The sequence below is a fragment of the Raphanus sativus genome, unplaced genomic scaffold (assembly GCF_000801105.2).
Source record: "Raphanus sativus cultivar WK10039 unplaced genomic scaffold, ASM80110v3 Scaffold0604, whole genome shotgun sequence".
NCBI classification, from domain to species: Eukaryota; Viridiplantae; Streptophyta; class Magnoliopsida; order Brassicales; family Brassicaceae; genus Raphanus; species Raphanus sativus.
In genome coordinates, this window is record NW_026615922.1 from 1 (window position 1) to 19,114 (window position 19,114).

The 19,114-nt window shown below is 46.5% G+C and overlaps 1 protein-coding gene across 1 annotated transcript; it reads left to right on the top strand.

The window, feature by feature from the left end:
* The first annotated feature begins 11,475 nt into the window (after nt 1-11,475).
* LOC108834544 (uncharacterized) lies at nt 11,476-14,975 on the top strand. Its single transcript, XM_056997358.1, has 4 exons — nt 11,476-12,098; nt 12,192-14,019; nt 14,100-14,306; nt 14,406-14,975. Exons 1-4 carry the CDS (start codon nt 11,476-11,478, stop codon nt 14,973-14,975), a joined length of 3,228 nt encoding a protein of 1,075 aa, XP_056853338.1.
* Nucleotides 14,976-19,114: the final 4,139 nt, after the last annotated feature.

Consider the following 19,114-nt stretch of genomic DNA (forward strand, 5'->3'; position numbering starts at 1 on the left):
AGAAGATATCCCACTTTCTATCCAGATGATTCCAGATTAGCCTGTTCGGACATATGCCATTATCTTCATGATTCTTATCAAACCAGGATGAACCACGATCTAAGAAGCTTTATTTGGAACCACTAATCAGTGGAGAATAACCAGGAAGTTGAAATAAATCTCATAGGAGTTGTGAGTAAGAAGATATCCCACTTTCTATCCAGATGATTCCAGATTAGCCTGTTCGGACATATGGCAATATCTTCATGATTCTTATCAAACCAGGATGAACCACAATCTAAGAAGCTTTATTTGGAACCACTAATCAGTGGAGAATAACCAGGAAGTTGAATAAATCTCATAGGTGTTGTGAGTAAGAAGATATCCCACCTTCTATCCAGATGATTCCAGATTAGCCTGTTCGGACATATGGCATTATCTTCATGATTCTTATCAAACCAGGATGAACCACGATCTAAGAAGCTTTATTTGGAACCACTAATCAGTGGAGAATAACCAGGAAGTTGAATAAATCTCATAGGAGTTGTGAGTAAGAAGATATCCCACTTTCTATCCAGATGATTCCAGATTAGCCTGTTCGGACATATGGCAATATCTTCATGATTCTTATCAAACCAGGATGAACCACGATCTAAGAAGCTTTATTTGGAACCACTAATCAGTGGAGAATAACCAGGAAGTTGAATAAATCTCATAGGAGTTGTGAGCAAGAAGATATCCCACTTCTATCCAGATGATTCCAGATTAGCCTGTTCGGACATATGCCATTATCTTCATGATTCTTATCAAACCAGGATGAACCACGATCTAAGAAGCTTTATTTGGAACCACTAATCAGTGGAGAATAACCAGGAAGTTGAATAAATCTCATAAGTGTTGTGAGAAGAAGATATCCCACCTTTTATCCAGATGATTCCAGATTAGCCTGTTCGGACATATGCCATTATCTTCATGATTCTTTTCAAACCAGGATGAACCACGATCTAAGAAGCTTTATTTGGAACCACTAATCAGTGGAGAATAACCAGGAAGTGAAAAATCATAAGGGTTGTGAGTAAGAAGATATCCCACTTTCTATCCAGATGATTCCAGATTAGCCTGTTCGGACATATGGCAATATCTTCATGATTCTTATCAAACCAGGATGAACACGATCTAAGAAGCTTTATTTGGAACCACTAATCAGTGGAGAATAACCAGGAAGTTGAATAAATCTCATAGGAGTTGTGAGTAAGAAGATATCCCACTTTCTATCCAGATGATTCCAGATTAGCCTGTTCGGACATATGGCAATATCTTCATGATTCTTATCAAACCAGGATGAACCACGATCTAAGAAGCTTTATTTGGAACCACTAATCAGTGGAGAATAACCAGGAAGTTGAATAAATCTCATAAGTGTTGTGACAAGAAGATATCCCACCTTCTATCCAGATGATTCCAGATTAGCCTGTTCGGACATATGCATATCTTCATGATTCTTATCAAACCAGGATGAACCACGATCTAAGAAGCTTTATTTGGAACCACTAATCAGTGGAGAATAACCAGGAAGTTGAATAAATCTCATAGGAGTTGTGAGTAAGAAGATATCCCACTTTCTATCCAGATGATTCCAGATTAGCCTGTTCGGACATATGGCAATATCTTCATGATTCTTATCAAACCAGGATGAACCACGATCTAAGAAGCTTTATTTGGAACCACTAATCAGTGGAGAATAACCAGGAAGTTGAATAAATCTCATAGGAGTTGTGAGCAAGAAGATATCCCACTTCTATCCAGATGATTCCAGATTAGCCTGTTCGGACATATGCCATTATCTTCATGATTCTTATCAAACCAGGATGAACCACGATCTAAGAAGCTTTATTTGGAACCACTAATCAGTGGAGAATAACCAGGAAGTTGAATAAATCTCATAGGAGTTGTGAGTAAGAAGATATCCCACTTTCTATCCAGATGATTCCAGATTAGCCTGTTCGGACATATGCCATTATCTTCATGATTCTTATCAAACCAGGATGAACCACGATCTAAGAAGCTTTATTTGGAACCACTAATCAGTGGAGAATAACCAGGAAGTTGAATAAATCTCATAAGTGTTGTGAGCAAGAAGATATCCCACTTCTATCCAGATGATTCCAGATTAGCCTGTTCGGACATATGCCTTATCTTCATGATTCTTATCAAACCAGGATGAACCACGATCTAAGAAGCTTTATTTGGAACCACTAATCAGTGGAGAATAACCAGGAAGTTGAATAAATCTCATAGGAGTTGTGAGTAAGAAGATATCCCACTTTCTATCCAGATGATTCCAGATTAGCCTGTTCGGACATATGCCATTATCTTCATGATTCTTATCAAACCAGGATGAACCACGATCTAAGAAGCTTTATTTGGAACCACTAATCAGTGGAGAATAACCAGGAAGTTGAATAAATCTCATAGGAGTTGTGAGTAAGAAGATATCCCCTTTCTATCCAGATGATTCCAGATTAGCCTGTTCGGACATATGCAATATCTTCATGATTCTTATCAAACCAGGATGAACCACGATCTAAGAAGCTTTATTTGGAACCACTAATCAGTGGAGAATAACCAGGAAGTTGAATAAATCTCATAAGGAGTTGTGAGCAAGAAGATATCCCACCTTTCTATCCAGATGATTCCAGATTAGCCTGTTCGGACATATGGCATTATCTTCATGATTCTTATCAAACCAGGATGAACCACGATCTAAGAAGCTTTATTTGGAACCACTAATCAGTGGAGAATAACCAGGAAGTTGAATAAATCTCATAAGTGTTGTGAGCAAGAAGATATCCCACTTTTATCCAGATGATTCCAGATTAGCCTGTTCGGACATATGCCATTATCTTCATGATTCTTATCAAACCAGGATGAACCACGATCTAAGAAGCTTTATTTGGAACCACTAATCAGTGGAGAATAACCAGGAAGTTGAATAAATCTCATAGGAGTTGTGAGTAAGAAGATATCCCACTTTCTATCCAGATGATTCCAGATTAGCCTGTTCGGACATATGGCAATATCTTCATGATTCTTATCAAACCAGGATGAACCACGATCTAAGAAGCTTTATTTGGAACCACTAATCAGTGGAGAATAACCAGGAAGTTGAATAAATCTCATAAGTGTTGTGAGCAAGAAGATATCCCACCTTTCTATCCAGATGATTCCAGATTAGCCTGTTCGGACATATGCCATTATCTTCATGATTCTTATCAAACCAGGATGAACCACGATCTAAGAAGCTTTATTTGGAACCACTAATCAGTGGAGAATAACCAGGAAGTTGAATAAATCTCATAGGAGTTGTGAGTAAGAAGATATCCCACTTTCTATCCAGATGATTCCAGATTAGCCTGTTCGGACATATGGCAATATCTTCATGATTCTTATCAAACCAGGATGAACCACGATCTAAGAAGCTTTATTTGGAACCACTAATCAGTGGAGAATAACCAGGAAGTTGAATAAATCTCATAAGTGTTGTGAGCAAGAAGATATCCCACTTTCTATCCAGATGATTCCAGATTAGCCTGTTCGGACATATGCCATTATCTTCATGATTCTTATCAAACCAGGATGAACCACGATCTAAGAAGCTTTATTTGGAACCACTAATCAGTGGAGAATAACCAGGAAGTTGAATAAATCTCATAGGAGTTGTGAAGAAGAATATCCCACTTTCTATCCAGATGATTCCAGATTAGCCTGTTTCGACATATGGCAATATCTTCATGATTCTTATCAAACCAGGATGAACCACGATCTAAGAAGCTTTATTTGGAACCACTAATCAGTGGAGAATAACCAGGAAGTTGAATAAATCTCATAAGTGTTGTGAGCAAGAAGATATCCCACCTTCTATCCAGATGATTCCAGATTAGCCTGTTCGGACATATGCCATTATCTTCATGATTCTTATCAAACCAGGATGAACCACGATCTAAGAAGCTTTATTTGGAACCACTAATCAGTGGAGAATAACCAGGAAGTTGAATAAATCTCATAGGAGTTGTGAGTAAGAAGATATCCCACTTTCTATCCAGATGATTCCAGATTAGCCTGTTCGGACATATGCCATTATCTTCATGATTCTTATCAAACCAGGATGAACCACGATCTAAGAAGCTTTATTTGGAACCACTAATCAGTGGAGAATAACCAGGAAGTTGAATAAATCTCATAAGTGTTGAGCAAGAAGATATCCCACACTTCTATCCAGATGATTCCAGATTAGCCTGTTCGGACATATGCCATTATCTTCATGATTCTTATCAAACCAGGATGAACCACGATCTAAGAAGCTTTATTTGGAACCACTAATCAGTGGAGAATAACCAGGAAGTTGAATAAATCTCATAAGAGTTGTGAGCAAGAAGATATCCCACCTTCTATCCAGATGTTCCAGATTAGCCTGTTCGGACATATGCCATTATCTTCATGATTCTTATCAAACCAGGATGAACCACGATCTAAGAAGCTTTATTTGGAACCACTAATCAGTGGAGAATAACCAGGAAGTTGAATAAATCTCATAGGAGTTGTGAGTAAGAAGATATCCCACTTTCTATCCAGATGATTCCAGATTAGCCTGTTCGGACATATGCCATTATCTTCATGATTCTTATCAAACCAGGATGAACCACGATCTAAGAAGCTTTATTTGGAACCACTAATCAGTGGAGAATAACCAGGAAGTTGAATAAATCTCATAGGAGTTGTGAGGAAGAAGATATCCCACTTTCTATCCAGATGATTCCAGATTAGCCTGTTCGGACATATGGCAATATCTTCATGATTCTTATCAAACCAGGATGAACCACGATCTAAGAAGCTTTATTTGGAACCACTAATCAGTGGAGAATAACCAGGAAGTTGAATAAATCTCATAACTGTTGTGAGTAAGAAGATCCCACCTTCTATCCAGATGATTCCAGATTAGCCTGTTCGGACATATGTCATTATCTTCATGATTCTTATCAAACCAGGATGAACCAATTTATAAGAAGCTTTATTTGGAACCACTAATCAGTGGAGAATAACCAGGAAGTTGAATAAATCTCATAGTGTTGTGAGTAAGAAGATATCCCACTTCTATCCAGATGATTCCAGATTAGCCTGTTCGGACATATGGCAATATCTTCATGATTCTTATCAAACCAGGATGAACCACGATTTAAAAGCTTTATTTGGAACCACTAATCAGTGGAGAATAACCAGGAAGTTGAATAAATCTCATAAGTGTTGTGAGCAAGAAGATATCCCACCTTCTATCCAGATGATTCCAATTAGCCTGTTCAGACATATTATTATTTTGTATAATCTGAGTGTTAATGAAGATTAAAGGAGATTGAAAGAGATTAAGAGACTAAAGTGTCAAGAAATGTTCTTAGATTTAATAGTGAATAGTAACCAAGACTAGAGAGAAAAGAGACATAATTTGCTTAATCTTTATTAATGTGGTGAGATTACAAAATATATAGTAAGAGAGAGATCAATGGTTTGCGCAATGAACCTAGACAAACTACTATGCAAAGCATGTGAGGTCAACAAGGCAGGCTGCTCGGTTTGAAATGAATGGCTGAGATAGCACACATGCTTTGGACCTTACAGCCTGTCCCAAAGCTGGAGTGGCGCGCCTCTTCCTTCTCTTTAGTGTGCAACGGTCTGATCACTGTGCTAAGACTCTCTTTCCAAACCAAACCACTTGCCATCTCTTCTCACTTGCCCGGGTAACTTCTTTTCACCTTTCACTATTACAGTAACTTCTTATTTACTGTGGTAACTAAAAAGTTACTGTAATAGTGCCAACTCAAATATGCTCAACACTTCTTCTCTTCTCTTATTACCACTTCATCTCAACACTCCCCCTCAAGCTTGACCATATGGAACAAGTCAAGCTTGGAAAGCCATGAGATCTTCCTCATTAAAAACCTCACCAAGGAAAACCCATTGGGACAAAACCTTGATGAGGGAAAAAAGAGTGAAGACCTCATAGCTAAGGGGATCAGCTCCTCTGCTCAAATCAATAAGGCCCAACCTGATATGGATGGACTCCATTGTCTTCTGCCTCGCAGCCTTGGTGAACACATCAGCCAACTGATCTTCACTTCTAGTGTAACATGGTAAGATCACTCCAAGCACAATCATCTGTCTGACCTTGTGGCAATCAACTTCTATGTGCTTGGTCCTCTCATGGAACACTGAGTTGGATGCAATGTGAATAGCTGCTTGGTTATCACAGTGCATAGTCATTGGTGTAGCTTGATCAATCTCTAAGTGCTTCAGAATCCCCTTGATCCACACAAGCTCATTGGTTAGCTTCAGCATGGCTCTATACTCAGCTTCAGCACTAGAACATGAGACCACCTTCTGCTTCTTACTCTTCCAAGTAACCAAGTTCCCACCAATGAAAGTGCAATAGCCAGTGGTTGATCTTCTATCAGCTCTATCTCCTGCCCAATCAGCATCACAATAGCCCACCACTTCTGTACTCTTGTTGCAACCCATCCATACACCAAGACCTTGAGTCCCATTCAGGTACATTAGCAATCTCTCTACCATTCTCCAATGGTGTTCCTTTGGAGCTTGCATATGCTGGCTTACCTGATTCACAGCAAAACAAATGTCAGGCCGAGTGATGGTTAAATAGATTAACTTACCAACAAGCTTTCTATAAAGCTTTGGATCATGGAAGAGCTTGCTATCTTCAATCTCCCCCTCACGTGGGACCTTGTACCATCCTCCAAAGGCATTTTAGCCACTTTGCCTCCATATGCACCTGCATCTTTCAAAAGATCAAGTGTATATTTCCTTTGAGAGATAAACAATCCTTCCTTGGCTCTGCACAACTCAATACCAAGGAAGTATTTCATCTCTCCTAAATCTTTGATATCAAAGACAGACTTGAGATACTCCTTAGTTTCCTTGATACCTGTTTTATCAGAACCAGTGATGATAATATCATCAACATACACAAGGATTACAATGATACCTGAGGGGGTGACCAATGTAAAAAGAGTATGATTCAAGTTCTGACTTCCTGAACCCTCTACCATTCAAGGTTGTGCTCAGCTTGTGGTACCAAGCTCTAGGAGATTGCTTGAGACCATAGATTGCTTTCTTCAGTCTCAAAACATTTCCCTTCTTCAATAGATGCTCAAGACCAGGTGGTGGCAACATATACACTTCATCTTCAAGTTCTCCTTGTAGAAAAGCATTCTTTACATCCATTTGCCATAGATCCCACTCTAGATTCACTGCCAATGAAAGAACCACTCGGATTGTATGGAGTTTAGCCACTGGAGCAAATGTATCAATGTAATCTTCTCCATAGGTTTGAGTAAATCCTCTTGCCACCAATCTTGTCTTGCGCCTGTCTATCTTTCCATTTGGAAGATACTTGATAGTGAAGATCCATTTACTTGATACAGCTCTCTTCCCTTTAGGTAAGGAACTCTCATACCATGTGTCATTCTTGATCATGGCATCAGCCTCGGCATTGACTGAGTCTCTCCATTCTTGTATCAGCATAGCTTCCTCAAAGCTTCTTGGTACATAGCTCTCATCCAAGCTTACTTGAAATGCACAATGTTCTTCCGGGAAGTGAGCAAAAGAACACACAGCTTAGGAAGGATGCTCCACAGCCTGGGCATTGTAGTACACTCTCGTGTTTACCCAGTTGGAAGCATCCCTCTTAACTCGTGTGCTCCTTCTCAAGATTTGTTATGGTTCCTGCTCTTGCAATGGTACTTGATCTCCATGCTGAGGTGAACTCTCTTGTGCATCTCCACTTTCTTCAAGCTGACTCTCTTCAGCTCCACCATGCTGATAACTTGGTTCCACACTTTGATCATGAGAACCACCTTGATCATGGGAACCAGAGCTTTCCTCTCCACTTGAGCTATCTCTGGTTTCACTTGCTGAACTCTCTCTGGTTTGATTCCCCCCCACATGATCAAGGTGGGGACTATGTTGACTCGGACCAGGCACTCCTTGCTCTCTTGATGCTGATCCCATACTCTGATCCTGGGTCATATTGATTCCAAGACCCTCCAAGATGGTTCTCAATGTAGAAGCTCTATCCGAGGTAAGATCCTTCAAATCTTCCTGATTCTGCTCCTCATAGTAACCTCTTTCTTCTATGAACTTGACTTCTCTTTGATACTAACACTCTTCTTGTGTCAGAATCATAACACTTGTACCCCTTTTGACTTGAGGAATATCCAATAAACATAGCCTTCACACTCCTAGCTTCAAGTTTGTTTCTCATCTCTCCAGGCACCATCACATAACAAAGGCAACCAAACACTCTCATATGCTCCAAAGAAGGCTTGTACTTGTTCAATACCTCAAAAGGAGCTTTCCCTTGCAGCACCAAAGTAGGGGTTCGGTTGATCAAGTAACAAGCTGTAGTCACAACATCACTCCAGAACCTCTTAGGAACTCTAGACTGAAGCATCATTGTTCTTGCTACCTCCATGAGATGTCTATTCTTCCTTTTAGCAACTCCATTTTGCTGTGGAGTGTATGGACAACTCGTTTGATGCAAGATCCCATGCTGTGCTAGATGTTGCTTGAATGCATTGTGTAGGGGGACGGATTGGCACCTCCCAACAAGGCCCATCAAACAGCAGAATACGGCCCATTACAGCGCGGGTTAAACGAATATCGGATCACGAGACGTCCCTAATCGCCAAGACCAGCCGACCAGGAGCGTCTCGCGGCATCTCTTAGGCCCAATAACGTATCAAGCCACACGACCGACTAAAGCCCATCAACGACGCTCTTAGTAGGGCGAACTGCAAGGATTACTATAAAGAAGGAGAGAAGGGGGAACGAAGAGGGGATCCACACTTTGACACATCACAAGGCGGCTAGATCTAGGGTTTTACTCCTCTCTATCTGCTATCTTGTATCGTTTCCCGGCTAGCTCTTCGAGCTCCGCTTTGTCTTTCTCTTTACACTTACTCTGTAACCAGCTCCTTATATCTTCATCTATAAAACTACTTTGTTAGACCCACAGACGAGTTCTTCGTCTTCTCTTTACTAGTTTCGACCGAACTCGGTTCTAACAGTTGGCGCCCACCGTGGGGCTAGCAAAGTAACGTTAGCAAAGATGAGTCAGAACCCCGAAGGTTCCACTTCCGGCGACGAGCACGACGCGCCGGGCCCAACCCCAGTCACGGCTATCCCGATAGCCCCCGCCTTTGTTGATACCATCATGGAGCGTTTTGCCCGACAAGACGCCGCCCAAAAAGAAGCTACCGAGCAAATCGCCGCAATCGCAGCACTACTCGCTCCTCTCGCCGGTGCTCCAGACGCGGCCACCGACACCATCCGCAGGCAACTGTTCGTAAGTGACATAGCTGCTAACCCGACGAGTCACGGCGCTCCTCCCAGTACTCTGAACCCGGACGCCGCGCCTTTCACCCCTGCGAACCCAGATCTACAGATGGTTCGCGAAGTAGCAGCACTCAAACAGTCGCTCCTAGACATCAACTCCAAGATACACTGTGTCACCACCTCTGCGCCGCAGATAGAACGTGTTCTGGCGAACACCCTCCGAACACCATTCTCCCCGGCGATAACCGGCGTCAGATTACGACACATCGAGAAGCTCCGACTACCGACGTACGAAGGTCTCACCGACCCGACGACTCACATCACGTCTTTCAACATCGCAGTACGCCGTGCAAACTTCTCCGACGAAGAACGCGACGCCGGCTACTGTCAACTTTTTGTTGAAAGCTTGAAAGGACCGGCCCTTACTTGGTTCACGGGCCTCGCTGAGAACTCTATTAGAGATTTCCACGACCTGTCGTCCGCTTTCCTGAAGAACTACATCATGTTCACTCAAGAAGACGCGACGGTATCTGACCTCTTCAACCTTGCCCAAGGAAAAGACCAAAGCCTGCGCAACTTCATGGAGAAGTTCAAAGCCATAGTCTCGAAGGTTGTCTTACCCGACAGCGTCGCGGTCGCCGCGCTTAAAAACACGTTGTATGTCCACTCGGTTTTCCGCGATGACCTCTACAGGAACCCCACGACGTCTCTTTCGGACGCCATCGCGCGCTCCCATAACTTTATCCGCATGGAAGAGGATACAAAGGCCCTGATAGGCAAGCTGAACGCGTCTAAAGCTGCAACAGCCGACAAAACCGGCACAAAGAACGCGGATAGTCGACATGAGCCACGACAACACTCATCAGGCGACCGAGCAGCCCAAAAGAAGAATTTCGTGTACGCTGTTGACGAAGAGAGCTCCCCGGCGTCAACGACTGTTGTGCGCGAGAAAGGATGGAACGTTTACAACCGCGAAACCGACGGAAAAACCGCCGGATTCCTCAGCAGCAGTGAGTTCTCGGCCTCCGGGAGCCGAGAAGTGGTGCGATTACCACAACGCTAAGTCGCATAATACCAGAGAATGTAAGACGCTCTTCGAGCAATTCCTCTCCTCTGTCGAGAACGGAAAACTCGAAATCGAACCCCCGAAACCTAGGGCCCGAGGACCGGCGAGCTGGAGCAAGAACAAAGACAGGAAAACCAGCAAGTCGCAAGGCAAAGCCCCTCAGCAAGAGAGACGTGCAACGCCCGAAGAAGCAGCTCCAGCATCCCCGGAAAAGGATAACTCGTCTAGCGACGAGGAAGCGCCGAGAAACCGGCGGCGAGTCGAGACTGTCTTCACAAGACCCGCCAAAGGCACGGGCGATCATGAACTTCCGAGAGCGAGAAGACGCATCAACGTCGTCCTAACGCAACTGGAATCTCCAAGCGACGAACCTGAACAAGTTTCTCCTCCAGACCTGCGCGCTCAGCTGAGCCGCCCATCACTTGGCGATCTACGGAACATCCTCAAGCGGAAGGAGAAATCTGCGACAGACGTCCCCGATCTCCGCGAGAAGATCAACTCCTCAAAGACTCGCCGACTAAATAAACCAAGTCCCGTGAAGTCCCGCCCCGCGGATCTGCGAGAAAAGCTCAATTCCAGGAAACCAGATTTGCAAAGCCAGCTCGATCGCCCCCTGTACTCCGACCTTCGACAAAAGCTCAACGTCTCTAGAACTCAGCATCCCAACCAAGACAAAGACACCGTCATCAATGTTATTATGGGAGGATCCCCACCCTGCAGCGATTCTGTCAGGTCCATTAAAGACTACCGTCGCCAGGCAACTTCCTCGCGTAAGTGGCCGACGAAACCCGAGAACGACCATCAAATCACTTTCTCGCCTGACGACGCCCTTGGCATCCACATGCCACACAACGACCCCTTCTCGTCGAACTCGGAATCGGCGACTGTCAGGTCACCAAAATCCTCATCGACACTGGCAGCTCTGTCGATCTGATCTTCCGAGACACACTCGACAAGATGGGCGTCGATACGGGAAGTATGAAACCGTCATCCCGCTCCTTACAGGCTTCAACGGATCCTCCGAAGCCATGATCGGCACAATCCGCCTTCCAGTATACGCATGTGGCACAACACGAACCGTGAAGTTCTCGGTCGTCGACTCTAAAGCCCCCTATAACGCGATCCTAGGCACCCCTTGGCTGCATTCGATGCAAGCGATCCCATCGACTTACCATCAGTGCGTCAAGTTCCCGGGACCAGACGGCAAAATCCGAACGCTGCGGGGCGATCAGCAAGCCGCTAGAGATCTGTTAATCGCAACCATAAAACTTCAGCGACAAACCTCGCATGTTAACACCGTCTCAAACCCCTTACAGAAGGCGTTTCCCCAGCAAGAGGAAGTTATCGACATATCCCTCGACGTTGCTGACCATAGCAAAGTGATCCGCATCGGAGCATCCCTGCCGGAAGATATGCGGCAGCAACTCACCGAGTTTCTCCGTCAGAACGTCTCCACCTTCGCCTGGACTACATCCGACATGAAAGGGATCGATCCAGCAATTACCTCTCATGAGTTAAACGTTGATCCCACCTTCAAGCCTATCCGCCAAAAGCGCCAGAAACTAGGACCCGAACGAACAAAGGCAGTCAACGACGAGGTGGACCGCCTGCTCACCGCCGACTCAATCATGGAAGTCAAGTACCCCGACTGGTTAGCTAACCCTGTCGTCGTCAAAAAGAAAAACGGAAAGTGGCGAGTCTGCGTCGACTTCACGGATCTGAACAAGGCTTGCCCAAAAGATAGTTTCCCCCTCCCACACATCGACCGTTTAGTCGAATCGACTGCCGGAAACGCCCTCTTGACGTTCATGGACGCATTCTCTGGATACAACCAGATAATGATGCATCCCGACGACCGCGAGAAGACGGCGTTCATAACAGATCGAGGAACCTACTGCTACAAGGTAATGCCCTTCGGTCTTAAAAACGCGGGAGCCACCTACCAGCGCCTTGTCAACCGCATGTTCGCTGACAAGCTAGGCTCGACGATGGAAGTCTACATCGACGACATGCTGGTCAAGTCACTCCGAGCCGAGGATCACCTCACGCACCTCAAAGACTGCTTAACAACACTCAACGAGTACGGCATGAAACTGAACCCGGCTAAATGCACGTTCGGCGTTATGTCCGGCGAATTTCTCGGATATATCGTCACTCAGAGAGGTATTGAAGCTAATCCCAAACAGATATCGGCGATCCTCGATCTCCCAAGCCCTAAGAACAGCCAAGAAGTGCAACGCCTCACTGGCCGAATAGCAGCGCTCAACAGGTTCATCTCGCGATCTACCGATAAGTGTCTTCCCTTCTTTGAATTGTTGCGAGGAAACAAACGATTCATCTGGGACGACAAATGCGAGGAGGCCTTTGGCCAACTTAAGCGATATCTGACTACTCCTCCAGCACTCTCGAAACCAGAAGCAGGTGACATTCTCACCCTCTATATTGCCGTCACACCTATCGCCGTCAGCAGCGTGCTCATACGCGAAGATCGGGGGGAGCAAAAACCGATCTTCTACACGAGCAAACGCATGACCGAAGCTGAAACCCGCTATCCCACCCTCGAGAAAATGGCGCTTGCAGTGGTACACTCAGCGAGGAAACTCCGCCCGTACTTTCAGTCTCACACAATTGAAGTTCTCTCCAATCAGCCCCTCCGAACAATCATGCAGAACGCCAACCACTCTCGGCGGCTAACGAAATGGGCGATGGAGCTCAGCGAGCATGACATCGTATACAAGAACCGAACAGCAGCCAAGTCCCAGGTCCTCGCTGACTTCCTGATCGAACTCACACCCGAACTCGAGCAGGATCTGGCCGTGTCATCTCGCAATTGGATTCTGCACGTCGACGGCTCCTCAACCAATAAAGGATCCGGCGCCGGCGTTCAGCTTCAATCCCCAACCGGCGAACTGATAAGACAGTCTTTTAGCTTCGGCTTTCCCGCTTCCAACAACGAGGCTGAGTACGAATCTCTCCTTGCAAGAGCCAAACGCCTCAGTGCCTACTGCGACTCTCAGCTCGTCGCCAGTCAATATAACAGCGAGTACGATGCTCACAATGCAAGAATGGACGCCTATCTCAAGCTTGTTCAGGACCTCACGAAAGACTTCGAATTTTTCGAACTCACCAAAGTCCCGAGAGGAGAGAACGTCTGCGCTGATGCTCTAGCAGCCCTTGGGAGCAAGCTACACGATCAGATCATGCGGACAATTCCCATTCATCGGATCGAGAGCCCCAGCATAACGGCACAAAGCGCGAGTACCTCCTCTGTCTCTGCGGTAGCTGTTACAGCCGATATGAACGTCGATCCCTCATCAGACGAAACCCCCGATTGGCGTACCGATTTGATCAACTACTTAGCACACGGCAACCTTCCAGATGATAAGTGGCTAGCGCGAAGACTGAAGGCACGCAGTGCCCATTACGTCGTCATCGAGGGCGAACTACACCGTTGGAACGCCAACAAGGTCCTCCTGAAATGCATTTCAGGCGACGAAACGCGACTGGTCATGGCTGAAAATCACGAAGGCGCGGCGGGTAATCATTCCGGAGGACGAGCTCTAGCACTTAAAGTTCGAAGCCAAGGTTTCTACTGGCCCACACTAAACACAGACTGCGAATCCTACGCCAAACGCTGTGATAAATGCCAAAGACACGCACCCACGATCCGTTTATGCGTTGGGCAATGGATATCATCGGGCCCATGCCGAATTCACGAGGCAAGCGTTTCGTTCTCGTCCTGACTGATTATTTCACCAAATGGATCGAAGCGGAAGCCTTCGCCAACGTCACCGACAATGAAGTTCAGAAATTCGTCTGGCGCAACATTATTTGTCGTCACGGTTTTCCTTACGAGATCGTGACAGACAACGGATCACAGTTCATCTCGCATCAGTTTCGCGATTTCTGCGACAAATGGAGAATCCGTTTGAATACCGCAACGCCGTGATACCCGCAGAGTAACGGCCAGGCAGAGTCATCCAACCGTACGATCATCGACGGCTTAAAGAAACGACTAGATTTGAAAAAAGGCTGCTGGGCCGACGAGCTAGACGGTGTCCTTTGGTCTCACCGCACCACGCCTCGTTCCGCGACTAAGTGCACTCCATTCTCCATGGCCTACGGCGTTGAAGCAATGGCTCCCGCCGAAGTTAATGTAACTAGTCTCCGAAGATCTCGAATGCCTCAACACGTTGAGCTCAATCAAAGTATGCTCCTCGACGCACTTGACGCAATCGAAGAACGCCGCGATCAAGCTCTGCTCCGAATCCAGAACTACCAACATCAAATCGAGAGCTACTATAATAAGAAGGTCAAGTCGCGCCCTCTTGAACAAGGTGATCTCGTTCTTCGAAAAGTCTTCGAGAACACTAGAGAGTGGAAGGCTGGCAAGCTTGGAACTAATTGGGAAGGGCCATACAAAATCACACAAGTGATCAAACCTGGAGTCTATCGCCTGGAAACGTCAACCGGTGAAGCAGTTCCGCGTGCCTGGAATTCCATGCATCTAAAGCGATACTCTCCATAATTTCACACTTCAAACCACATAGTTCAGTAAGTGCGCCTTCCGGTGCAGCTATAACCAAAAAAAAAAAAAAAAAAAAAAAAAAAATCATCGAGTAAGTGCACCGTCAGCGTCACTCTTACTCGATCCCATCGAACTACGAATGGCTTGATCTTCTTAGGAAGTACGTAGGCAGCCCTCACCGGCGCAGCTATAACAAAACCAAATCACCATCACTAGCAACTTGAGTGGGAACATTGCTTCAGCGAGCAAAATCGTAACTTGAGTGGGAACATTGCTTCAGCGAGCAAAATCGCAATCTGAGTGGGAACATCGCTTCAGCGAGCAAAATTATGATTAGGAGAAGCCTTTTTGGCGAGCAGATTCGCCTCCAGAGAAGTCCCCTCCCTTCAGCGAGTAGAATCGTCCCCAGCGAAGCTTCCTGTCTTCAGCGAGTTACTCGATGATTAAACTCCAGTTCCTTGCCTCAATTACCACCTGGTAAAGGATTGACCAGCCGAAATAAGGATGAAGGTTTAAATCCCAAACCGGGAAAATAGCGGCCAAAACTCCGCAATTAGTTCCGAAGGAAAACAAGGAAACAACATCCGAATGCAGAGAGTTCAAACTACGTTACAACAACAAAGGTCCCTAATGGGAAAAAGTAAATAAAATACAACACACAAGGGAAACTATGCCTCGCGATCTTCAGGACGCGCACCCAAAGCAGTCGCATCCTTTGCCTTGGAAGATTCAGCGCAAGCAGCAGCCTCTGTAACCTTCGTCGTTTCCCCTAACTCTTCCCCTCGCCTTCTTCTTCGCTTGACGACCCGTCGGAAATTAGGAGTGCGGGGTCATCCTCCAAGTTAGTTTCGGGCAATGCAGACTCCTCCAGGAGCGGCGGAACCTTCCCCGACTGATCAGTACCGTCGGTGGTCGCCACCAGAAGATCGACCCCATGGTCGGAGCGTTGAAGACAAGCCACAGTCTCTGCGTTGATCGCGCTCATGTTCGATCCGAACAAATCAAGTGACGCTAAAGCGTCTTCATCAACATACTGAGACGGAAGGATCAAGGGAGAAAGCGAGAGATCCGTCTCCGGAATAGGTTCCACTCTGAGTCGAGTGACTGCGTCAGAATACTGCCTCTCCTGCTCAGCAAACATATCAACGTGTTCCTGAGTGAGTTGAGCGCCGCTGTTCAGAATCATCTCAAGGAAATTCTTTGTACCCATTGCCTGCCCGTGAAGGTTCCGAACAATGTCGAACTCACCACGGCGGGACTCGCGGTCTCGTATGTTGTTGAAGCGAATGTTGGCTTTGGTTATCATAGCGCTTAGAACCCTGATCCTCTCCTGAGTTACTTCACAAATCCGGGAATCCCGAAGCCTCTTGCCCTCCGCGGTACGCTCCTCCTCCAGAGACGCCATTCTCTCTTTCAAGGCAGCGTTCTCCTCCCTCAACTTCTTCCTCGTAGACTGAGAAGACTTCAGCATCTCCTCCAACTTCTCGAATTGCCCGCGAAGTATCTCTTTCTCCTCAAGGGCTTTATCTTGGGCCTCTTTCAGTTCCCCCCTTACACGATCGATCGCAGCGTCGCGCGCCCTGGCAAGCTTCTCGGCCGTGGACAATTGAATTACCGTGCGTCTCAGCTCGCCCTCGTAAGCCGCAACCATAACGTTCATACTGGCCTCGCTCTGCATCAATGAGCAAATTCATACTTTGAGTAACACAAATAGAAAAGATCGGGACGATAGCACACTAAAATAGATATGTAAAAAGTCTCGTTACCCTCTTGGTGGCGCACGCGGCCTCAGCATAAAGCTCCTTGAAGGCGAGCTCGCCAACCGGAGGGAAGCAGGACGGTGAGCCCTTGATTTGACTCGTCAGTTCAGCGCACTTTGGAGGATTAAAGATAAGAGGAGTCTTCTCATCGTACGAGAAGCTCACTCGATCCCGGAAGTCCGGCGTAACCCTCCTAAACGAAGGGTCTCTCCCTGCGGAACCACCTGCAGACGGAGCACTCATCGAGACGCCAGGCTGCTTTTCAACGGTTTTCTTCTTCTTCTTTTTCGAAGAAATCTCTTTCGACGACTCTGGAATCTCAGCGATAGCATCCTGGGGGTGATCCCTCTCCTGGCGACTTGCGACGTCATTTCCCGCAAACTTCTCGCTCGCCTCTTCTTGACGATCAGCTAGAGGAGACCCTACGGTGTCAATCGGGATTGTATCAGTCCTCTCAGTGCCGTGAGAACCTTCAACGTTAGGACTCGTCCCCTTCTTCTTTTTTCTTAAGGGTTCCTCATGAACTGTGCAGTCGGAGGGGTCATCCAGGGGACCGTTCAGGGGTTCAGCCGACTTACTCGTATCAGAAACTTCACTGCGGGATCTCTTCTTTCCAGATTTCTTCCCTTTCTTCTTCTTTGAAGGCTCTGACGCCTCCGCCGGAGGGTCGGACAGCTGCACATTCGATGGGTTCCCTTCAGACGAGACGTTCTGCCTCGCCGCCAAAAGTTCCAGCTTGCCCTTCAGGAGAGCACTCAAATCCGCCACGCCGTTCATCTTTCTAGCTCTGTTAAGAAGTCCTTGTTGTTTCCTCGTAAATAACAACAGGCGTCTCCTCTTCGGAACAACGATCGGAGCTTGGTCAGACAACCAACGAGCCTCTATAGAAAAAGAGAAAAAACATCAAACTTGTTCTTAGCCTAAGCAAACAGGGAGATGAGAAACTACCTCTTAGGACTCGATCTTGAAAGCGACGGTCCCACTCGCGACTAAGGTCAGGCCAACGTCGGTGACTCAGCGTCGCAAGAACTTGTGCGTCCTCGAAGAAATTCTCAGGGTATGCAATCGTGTTGGGATGACGGACTGCAAAACAAACAAAAAAGAGAAAAGGGTTAGAATGCGAGGAAAGTGTAGGTCTCAGTGCGCAAATCGCTATCTACCAAGTCTACGGTTCCAAAGCACGCGAAAGTCTTCCTTCGGCGGCTCCGCAAAAGCAAATTCGTCTGATTTAACGTAAAAGTAAGAACGTCGCCAACGTTTCGTCTTGTTTGGATGACCCGTCAGGATATTATAACTAGAGCGCATCCTCAGCGAGAACAACCCAGGTTGCAGAACCCTCACTGAAGTCAATTTTTCGAACGTCCGCACACTAAGTGAAATATTAACCTCAGCGGCGATCATCATCAGAGCAACAGCGATCCGGTACGATCCATTCACAAGCTGAGACATAGCAACGTCGCGACGAAACGCATAGGAAGTCACCAACCGCGGGACAGGGAACCATAACTTCGTGTCTTCTTGGAAGTAAGATTCAAAGAGGCAGTGATAGCCGACAGGAGGAGACCACGGCCTCTGCTGACTCGAAGGAATAACATATGTTACTCCAATTCCCCCACTTTCTTGCAACAACTTCCTAACACTGCTGTGGGTAGAGCAAGTCGCCACTATCTTCTCCCAATTTTGTCCCTCGATGTACGGATCACGAAGTGCCTCGGGAGGAAGCGCCGGGAGTTCTTCAACCGATCCTCCATCGTGATAACACCACGGCCTACAATCCTGCAAGTCGGGACGCCATTCTCGGACGAGCCGCGACTGAACGAGTTTTCTCTTCCTCGGGGGACGCGATTTACTCGGCCCACCGCTAACTGGATTCTCCCGATCTACACTAGTCCCCTCTCGATCCGGATTCGCATCTTCACGAACGACGACGGGATCGCTCCACTCCTCGCGAAACAATCGATCCGCATCGGCGACTAGGAGCCTCTGAGCAAGGGACATATTATCGGTGTCCCTCATCGCGTCGCGATGGAGTAAGCTGAACTCGTCCAAGGGACTGCCGTTCGCCGTTACATCATCATCGGAGGGGCCGCTAGAGGCGACAGCCTTCCCTTTCTCCTCCCGGGACAGCCGATCCTTCGGCGGCATGACTCGCGACGAAGGAACACAAAAAAAAAACCAACCAAATCCCTACGGCGGACTTAGAGAGAGAAAGCAAATCTAGAGAGAAGGGAGAGAAAAACTACCTGAAAAGAATGCAGAGAAGTTGGCCACCACCAGAGAAGTGTGCCTATTTATAGCAAAAACTAAGACACGTTTCTCGAAGTGTAATAATTACACCTAAAAGGGCCTAGAAGCGCCTAAATGGGCCTCAAAGCCCGG